The sequence below is a fragment of the Dicentrarchus labrax genome, unplaced genomic scaffold (genome assembly GCF_905237075.1).
Source record: "Dicentrarchus labrax unplaced genomic scaffold, dlabrax2021, whole genome shotgun sequence".
In the NCBI taxonomy this organism is placed as follows: Eukaryota; Metazoa; Chordata; class Actinopteri; family Moronidae; genus Dicentrarchus; species Dicentrarchus labrax.
The window spans coordinates 25,860,230-25,870,078 of NW_026136715.1; the positions used below are offsets into that span (position 1 = coordinate 25,860,230).

A 9,849-nucleotide genomic window follows, 5' to 3' on the forward strand; every position below is an offset into this window, starting at 1 on the left:
TAGATGGCAACTAGATGGTTTTCTTCTATGTTTCATCTATGTTTTCAGCTATGTTATCACCTCTCGGAATGCATAAATGGTATCATATGAATATCCCAGACCCTTTTGCAGCGGTCACATGAGAGTGAGCCAGAAACATTAAAAAATAGGCAATATGACATAGGGTTTCCAACTCCTGGAGCTAATGCTAGCTACAGCTGATCAAATTCAGCTGTGAAAGTTGTCATCTCAGCCAAAAGATTCAGAAAAAAATGAGAGGTCTACTTCTATCTGAAATCAAGGACAAACTGTTTAAAAAATTTTGATTATTATATCTGCCACTGTTTTGATTTGTATAAACTCCAAATGTGCAGTGCTATAATGGAAGACTTCACAGGTGTGTAACTGATTACTGTTATGCCAAGAATCAGAAGAGAACATGGCTGTTTCCCCCATTTGCAGTCTTTATGCTAAGCTGCTGGCTGCAGCATTCATCATAGTATACAGTTATGAGTGGTTTTCTCTCATTCAACTCTTGGTGAGAAAGTGAATGCACATACTTTCCAAAATTTCCTACTATTGCGTTAAGACAGACAGGGCTTCCCAATGGGTGAATCAAAAATCTACAGGACATTTTGGACCAATATGTTAGACAGCACTCTCCACCACCACCACCACCATCATCAAAACATCCAGTGAGGGAATAGATTTTGGAAGAAGGATGCTCAGGAACTAGAATCTGTGGCAAGGACAGTTGAAGGCTTATGGTGGTCCCGTATCTTTCTTTTTATTTGTCTCCCACTGCATTCATCTAATGCATGGAGTAACTCTCTGTGTTGGGGGATGTGACATCAACATGACACATTCCGCTGGGGCCGACTGGCGAGACACAGTTTGCTGTCACATCTACTAGCGTAAACAATGCAGGAAACCAAGACAAACAAATAAACAGATGGACAATTAAAGCACACATGGACACCATGGACACACACATTTGCGCAGGCAGGAGGAAGGTTAAGAGTTAAACACATTTCCAAGAATATTAAAATGACAGCATGGCCAGATCCAATATCAGCTTGCCTATGACAGTGAGCAGACAAGAATAGCATCATTTTAAGACAGGCAATGAGTTGCATACCTAACCTGAGTGAGTGTAGGACTGGGAGATACGTTTAGCACTCACCATCAGACAGCTACTTTAAAACCCGGGCAGAGAAAAGTCAACAGCCTTTTATTCTTAACTCCTTCAGGCTAATTAGTTTACATTCTCCCTCTCTGCGTCTCCGTCCTCTCTTTGCTCTGCACTTAGCTGATGGATGGTCAACTCCCACAGCCAAACATCCAGCTGTTCTCCTCCCTCCTCGCCTCTTTATTACTCAGCTCTTACCTCCAATCTCTCTTCTCCTCTAATGTTCACTGCACCTCAGCAGCTCTGACTCCCCTCTCTGCCCGGCCGTTCACCTTCCTCACTTCTTTCATCCTCCCTTCCTTAATCAGCGTCTAGGGCCTTGATTATAAAAAGGACCGCTGACCTTAATGTCATTTATTATTTAAGAATAAGCTGGAGGGACAAATGAAAATTCCAGTGGCATTATTTAAATTATTAAACACGCTATATTAATAAACAGTCAACCGTGCCCGGGCCTAGTCCACATAACGTTCTACTTTGGGAGATTACAAAGTAAGTTTAGCATTTGATATACCACAGAATATAGTTATAGTCTGCAGTCTGCAGCAAATGGGTTAGGGTTAGGGTTAGGGTTTAATTACGACTGGTGGCTTGGCTATAAACTCAAATGTTTTCTTGTGGTGTACCCCATGGTTCAGTCCTAGGGCCCATTGTTTTTTATTTTGCACCTGTTTTTTTTCTGTTAAATAAGGGTTTCCGAGAAACAGCCTTATTTTTCTGTTAAATAAGGGTTTTCTGTTAAATAAGGGCTTCCAAGAAACAGCCTTATTTTTCATCCAGCAAGAACATTGCTAGATAATTCCCTTTGTTGGATTTGAAGGTACCTCTCATCAAAAAGATCACTGCGTTCTGTTTCATTCTCACCCATTAACTATTCCACAGTCTAAGACTAAAGCCTACAGTAGCGCTGTATCAGCCTCTATGAAAATCAGAAAACTCTGAATTCATCTTTTGAAGAAAGAGAAACTTACTTAATTTATCTCATCCACCCACCTATTGTTATTAACTTCCTTTTATTTATTTTTAAATGTCTCTTTTACTTGTATCTTTTGTTTTAAATAATATTAATTTTCATGTTCTTTGATACACATTATTATAGTATTGGATCTTGTAGAAGTTTATGTGCAATATAAATGAAATTTCTCTATTTAAAACTTTACAGGACATATGAGTTGTCTGGCTTCAGAGGATTTATATTAAATATACATTTTCTATCAAAGAAAATGGTGGCCCAGACCTGTTTAAATTTGTATTCGAAAATCATTTATATATTCAAAAACCGAGGGAACAGAGCCTATTTGTAGGTACTTGTCATTTTTCATGAGTGCATTCATTATATATTTTGTCTTGGCCTGACATGGTCTTCGACTCTTCCTCAGCTGTTTCTGAGTTTGTCACTGACTGCCTGCCTGGCTGTCTAACAGACAGGGTTCCAGTGAGTGTGGCCAGACGATGGCCATTACACAGGCTGTTAGATTAACAAGGCATGTCACTGGGAGGCAGCTGGGCCCGCTGGAGGAGACATTCACATTCCTGTGCCATCCCGGAGACGTCTGATTCACTTCACGTTAGAGAGGAAATATCATCAGCAACAGGTGGACAGTGGAGCTGGATGGAAACTGTCTTTGGGGGGGCTACTATTAGAACTCACCAGACGCTGAGCTGGTCAGAAATTGGAATTCAGAAATTTTTGGATGCAATTTAAAGAAAACCCTCAGCTCTCAGTCCTCAATGAACTATCCTTAAATGCTGCTGATGGTGAATGTTGATGTCCCCGCAACAACAGTGGCACAATAGTATACACTGTATGAATAAGTAAAATTCTCCTCTGAAGCAAGCTACCAGTCACAAAGCTCAAGAAATCCACCAAATGAGAACACATGGCCAGCAGATGTTGGATGTAGCCTGTTGGTCAACCAGCTTGTCCATAAGTTACTCAGCCGAAGAGAGTGAGCTGCTGCGGGTTTGGTAAGTGTTTACGGTGTTGTGTGTTTGGCCTGGTGCTCAGCAGCTGGAGACACGGAGTGCTAAGCAGATGTGTTCACTGTAGGTGCTAATCAGAGACTCTGACAAAGAAAATCTGGCTACACTTAGAGGGAAAGCTCAGAGAAAACTACAGCACAGGAGGGACTTGTCATTAGTCGAGGCATGCATTTGGTGTGTTTGCATGTGTGTTTGTGACCTGTATGTCTCCTGCCATTTACTGATAATATGGCTAATGAGTGTGTATGCTTGTGAGCAATTACAAATACTTTTTTGTTTTTGTCAACTATATATTATTCTGAGTGTATTTGTGTTATTCAGTATGCATTCTTGTATGACCAGCAATGAACTTAACATAATTATATTGTGTTGTACTGTTAAATGTTGAAATTGCTTTCCTGTGGCAAAGGTCAGATACTCTGAGTATAATTTAGAATACACAGGGGAGTACTGCATGTGTGTTTGTGTGTGAAGTCATTTTTTAACCTCTGATTTGAACTGATGATGACCTGCCGTTTCCCCTGAGAGAGGAGCCAGGGGAAAGAGAGCAGGAAAAAACAAATCTGCCGAAAATGCTTGAAAAAGTCTCTTATTTCTCTCTAGGTACCTGCAGAGGCTTAGATAAGACCATTCTAGTATTAAACTAATTTTCAACTTCAATTCATGTATTAATTAATTTCAGTGTCACATAAAAATCAATTAGTAGACTTTTGAAATAAATACTGTGTTCTCCAAGTAAACAGAAAATCTATATATCTTTAATAGAAAAATTAAATGTCAGCTAGCAGAATTTAGTGGCTACGATTTAAAAGAAAGTTTGTGTTATATATATATTGTTGAAATGAATAGAACGCAAACCTCCAATACTAAGTGGGTGGCACAAGGTTATTTCTGGCATAATACCCATGGAGTATTTGACATACAGGTCTTAGTGTAAAATTAAGGTATTCTATAAGATTTGGTCCCCCGTTCTTAGAATACATTGAAAAAAATCTGACCACAAAAATCTCCTTTGACAAGTTTAGAATGAAATAAAACCTCTAGGCCCATGTACAGCTATAAACTCTACTGTGCAGATGTGTATTATCAAACACAATACACTGAAGTTAATGTAGTGTTACCTTGAGAGCCAGGCCTTTCAAAATACATACTGAAGATACTGACCTATCACACACATCCAATGCTGCTCTTTTGCTACTTCAGGTCAATGTTACACTATACTGTAAACAACAACATGCCATCTTTTTGTTACTTCTCATGTCAGTATCGTTTAAATGCAGGTGACCTGGAACATGAGACAGCTGGCTTACATTTACAAGCCAGTAGGTTTTATGAGACCGTTGTGGGTGTCTATGTGTGTGTGCCTGTGTGTAATTACAGAGCTACAAGATGACACCACTACACATTGTGGCAAGAGGTTAGGTAATCATCCATGAAAACAAAATCTGAATCTGAAATATCTCAAGAAAATAATTATCACATTAACTGCATCCTTCACTATTTTCTTCCTTCCTTTCATTGTCTCCATCTTCCTTCCTTCCTTCCCTTATCTTCCTTCAACACTAGTGTGCTGCAGTATCATACTGTAATTGCTGCTTGTCTGCCATTAGATAATTAGAGGTGTCCCAGAGTGCTTTTTAACAAGCTGCATAACATAAGCTGTTATTAGATTTGGCCTGTGGCCTTTAGCAATATGAGCATCAAAAAACTAAAATCAATAAAGCCATAGTCTTTGAAACTGTTACTCGTATATCTTGACTCATTTTATGAATAATAATATGTATACACCAAAGATAAATCATGTCCCTCCTCTACCCTTTCTTCTCTTAACTTGGATTTATATCTTCTTGACGTTTCTTTGGGAAACACAGCTACAAACAAAATCAGACAGTATTGATTAAAAACCACTGCCATTTATTTAGCACATAGGCTGATATCAAGCCATTGTATATTCAATCACCCTAAAATAATACGTCTAACATATCACTCCATTTTTGTCTGTTTCCATTGCAGTTTGTTGAATTTTGTTTTTATCCATTTACAAACTTTTTTGTGATACATTATTAAACATTCTCTTAACTCTGAAGAACAAGATTTGTAGGCCAGGGCACCAATGCAGAACTACAGTACTTTATCATAATATTGCTTGTCAGCCATTTTACCTTTATCAAAAAACCTTTGGATTTAGAGTCCATACCTAGGCTAGGTAGGGACACTCAGGACCAGTAGCCACTGCTATTGAGGTCGCCACGTCAGGATGTAACGTATTACTCACATTTTAGTTGATGAAATGTTTAAACCTTGTTTATTTGGTGTGTAATAGCTACACATTTTTAAAATTAGAGAATGTAAAAATAACATTAGGCCTTCAACGATAAATGAAAATGTTTTTTTAAAAGTTGCAGCCACATGTGACTCTGGAGCTACAGGTTGCCTAGCCCTGTTTTAGGGTGTGTTTCATCAGTGGGTGTAAGATTTGTCTGTGTAATGTCTAATTGAAGCTCAGTGTTTGTTTGAATAAATTAACACAATTAAGTGATAGTTACGGATCAAGGCTTATTCCTAACCATGACGGGTCAAAATACAGTAACCCAAATTGTCCATAAAAGTATTGTGTTTCTTTACTGCTTGTATACCAACATGCCCGCACTGTAAGAACATGGCAGCTCCTCTCAGGTTCACCGCTGTACCAACCACCTCATTGTTCATAATGGGACCATCTCCATTTCCTATTCCACCTCCCTGGCCCTTCATCCTCCCCCTTGAGTCCTCCTCCTCTATCTCCACCTCTTCTTTTCATCCAGAAAAGCCTCTGCCAACAGGACGGGGAAACCTAACTCACCGTCCTTTCATAGAGACAAACCTGTTCCCTCTCTCTCCCCACCCCTTCCCTCTGTGCCTAAAGTCTTTCTCTCCCTTTTCTCTTTGTCCCGATTGTTTCACCCCCCCTCTAATTTTTCAGCCTTCTCTCTCTCTCTCTCTCTCTCTGTCTCCAGTGCTGGTGGTTAGTAGGCTTAACCGCACCATTGTTCTGGTATCAGCACATTTCCGGAGGCTGTCGCATACAAAGGCTTCGGGAACACACTCTCTCACTCCCACTGCCTAATGCCAGCCCTCACCTGCCCACACACACACACACTCAGGAGAACGTCAGTGGTTACCTCATTCCTACACACACAAACCTCTAAGAAAGGTGAATTACAGAGGATTTACCTCAGTCCTCTTTCATGTGAAGTTTTCCTTCCTAGATTTCTTCCCAATTCCCTCCATCCTCCCTGCCTTCCTCCCCTCCTCCAAAATAATAATGAGTTGCTCCCTCCCTCGGTTGAACTCAATCACATCACTTGATGAAAAACAATTTGCTAAATGACACTCAAAAGCATTTACTTTTTTTAGTTATATAATCATGGTACTTAAAAAAAAGTAGTGCCCTTTTGCCTGGTAAGATTTTAAGTTCAAAATTAAATTTGAAGATTTTTGTTCAAAATTAAATTTGCTTAAGAAAATTTCTGCAGATGCACGTGTAAACAGACACACAGACACACAAGACAAGTTTCCTACAGGTCCTCCTTCCACCCCCACGCACCAGAGATGAAGAAAAGACATAGAAAGTGAAAAGAAAAAGAGAAGAGAGGAGGCACTGCTGGTTCTTTTGTCCCTGTGATCAGCCTGAGACCTTTCACTCTCTCTTTCTCTCCAACACACACGCCAATTAACCCAGTCTCTGACCTGGGGGCTTGGACACGACCCTTGACCTTGGTGCTTTTGCTGAGAGGCGTCAGGAGTCTGAATGGACAGCTCCCTATCTCTATAATGACAGTGCGTGAAGTTTATAGACATCAGACATACTGGTTCACATTTCCGCTCTGAAACACATCCTTGTCTCCCATTTCCTCCCTGATTTTCCTCTAATAAACTCTCAGCTAATGCTATCTCTCTCTGAAGCTCTTTTTTACTTATTTCTTCTGCAGACACTTCAATCTTTCCACACCAGTCAGAAGATGAACTTCTCTGACCTTGTTCCTTTAACTCTTCTATGGTTTACAGTAAATATGTAGCTTAGAGATGAATGGGCATCTGAGATTTGGAATGAGATAAAACTAGATCCAGTGACAGGGAGTTTTTTGTATAGCCACCTAGAAGCATTAACAACATACAGCAAGATGCTTTCTTTGACTACCTGCTGGAGACCTGAACCTACTTGGAGATACTTGTATATATTTAATCAGTTTTAAAGGGATCAGCCCATCTTCTCCAAACAATACTCATATGCTCATTGTATGTTGAAACAGTTTTCAGTTGCTTTAATTGTTTTAATTGATCCTCCTGTCCATATTAAACACAAACAAGCGGCAGCCTCCGTGGCTGGCAAATGAAGGCAACATAAGAAATAACAAAAACTCTCAGCTAAAAAGCTCAGCCAACCTGGTTAATCAGGACTGTGTGGGTGTGTTTTGACCAGATTTTAGTGACAGAAACAAACAACTGTCCAAATCTCATCAGATACAGATTCAAATGTCGCTAAATCCTGATTGGTGCACACAAGTAGGTGACATGGGCACCTTGTTGGTCAAAGGCGTTAAGGCACTGACAACAGACTGCACTGTCCTTTGTTGCATGTCATTCCCAACTCTCTGTACTCTCATTTCCTGGCTTCTTTCCGATGTTCATGATTAAATGAAGGTGTAAAAAATTGTTACATTTTTCCAAGTGAGCCCTGCCCCAAAAAACACAGACGCAGACACAGAAAAATTGTTTTTTCATGTAGCATCTATGGTAACCAGCTGAATCAGAAAATATATTATATGGGGGCTTTAAGTGTGTTACATATTCTTATTGTTACTTTATAATGTCTTTCCTCTTGAGGAAAAAACCTGAAACCTACCTCCGAGCCATCATTAAGAGCTGCAGTTGTGATCAATGACAATGTGTGAGAGGACACCCTGGGTGATAACAGCAGGCACTAATAGACTTTAACCAGAGCAATAAGCCCATTGTCTTCAGCTCCAGGGAACAATGCATTTTATTGAGGGCCATTAATCAGATAAATCTTTAGCTCGCTGATATTACAGAGCATGCATCCGCATTGCTCGAGTAGTGCAGGTGTCGTACAGCTACTTTTCAGAGTCATTTTCTGGCTTTAAATTAAATAAAAAACAATTCTAGTGAAAAGAAGCCTTCATCAGACACTCAGTGGTTATGTGTTATGTTGTTTTAAACTGTTAATTTCCCAGCCTTCTTTTATTTTTGTCACAGCACACACACACACACACACACACACACACACAAACAGATACATATACATGCAGCACTGGACACACTCGCATCCTTAAGGGTCTTGAGCAGTGCTGGTGATGTGGGTGTGGAGTGGGTGTCTCTATTTGCGGATTCAGCTGGGCTGTTTTAAGAGGACCATAAACAGAGCGACACCACCCACAGAGAAAGACCGACAGACAGAGAGAGACAGGGACAACCCCAGAGACCCGGAGGGCACCAGGGGCCCTAAAAAAGAAACTCCAGCTATCTTATCTCTGTGCAGAGATGCGGGCCGACACTTTTCTGCACTGTGTTAAACTGGTGTCTGCAGGCTACTGTATGTTGACAGAGAACATGTTACTGCTCTGGAAGTTAATGTGACTAATGAAGAGCTTAGTTCAGTAAATATATTTTATAAATGTTCTTTCGGCCTCAGCTTTGACTTAAAAATTTGCCATTTTCTTCACTATGTGGGAGTTAAATACATGCAAATGTAAGTGCAGTTTTGTATGGGAAAAACAAATGGCGATTTCAGTGATGATTTGCTGAGGTAATGAAGGTAAATATATTATTTCACGGCAACTGCAGCCTCCTATTAACGACTAAAGTAGCCTTTTTTCATGTATTAAAACAGTTTTTACCTTGAAAACAAGTACACATTCAACCAGTGAGCTGAGATTAAAAAAAATAAAAAAAATCAAAGCATTCTCACTTAGCAGAGACTCTCTGGATCAAGTGTCAGAATCTTGAAACCAGGAAAATCCCTCACCTCTGTGACCTTTTTGCTCGTTTTAAGTGAAATAAGCCTTCAACATCCATAGACTTCACATGAACACATAAACTCCATATTTTCCAGAGACTAATCAAAGAAAGACCTGTGACCCGGAGCCCGCCTTCACACCCGCTCACTGAGTCACTTCTGAGGATTTGTTAAGGAGCAGAAAACATGGGTTGACTTTCACAGTCTACTTACCGCAGACGAGCATTAGCAGTGAGGCTTGCATCTCCGCGCGCACATCAAACCCGCGAGGCTGCTGCACGCGACCTGTGGCGTAAAGAGAACAGCGTGATACACACTAAAGACATGACCCAAGCACGAGAGTTAATGGAAATGTTGCGAAGTTTGGCTTTTATTCTGGAGGTCCTCAGTGTATGGGTCGGGGACACTTGAGAGTTTTTTTAATTCACTGTCACTGTCCACGATACACAAATGTGCACCGGTCAATTAAACAACATCCCTCCTCTCTGATAGGACTTCTTTCAGGCTAAATGTTTACAACTGCCCACTGTGTTCACCTCTCTGGTGTCGTTATCCCTCAAAAAGTTCGTCAGCTAATCGACAAAAAGAGAATGAACTCACCGTTTCGGTTCCGTTTCGGATGTTTGCTTCTTTGTACGAGTCCGGTCTCCCCTTCGGTCCACTTGCTGCGGAGTTACCGGAC

At 40.4% G+C, this 9,849-nt stretch overlaps 1 protein-coding gene across 1 annotated transcript in view; it reads right to left on the reverse strand.

Moving 5' to 3' along the window:
• Positions 1-9,839, reverse strand: part of lamb2 (laminin, beta 2 (laminin S)) — a 47,203-nt gene extending 37,364 nt beyond the window's left edge. Inside the window, exons 1-2 of the mRNA XM_051425328.1 lie at positions 9,768-9,839; positions 9,381-9,452 (exon numbers count right to left, since the gene is read on the reverse strand). Coding sequence (XP_051281288.1) covers positions 9,381-9,411 — 31 coding nt within the window. The 5' untranslated portion in view covers positions 9,412-9,452; positions 9,768-9,839. The remainder of the gene's footprint in view (positions 1-9,380; positions 9,453-9,767) is intronic.
• Between the last annotated feature and the right edge of the window lie 10 nt (positions 9,840-9,849).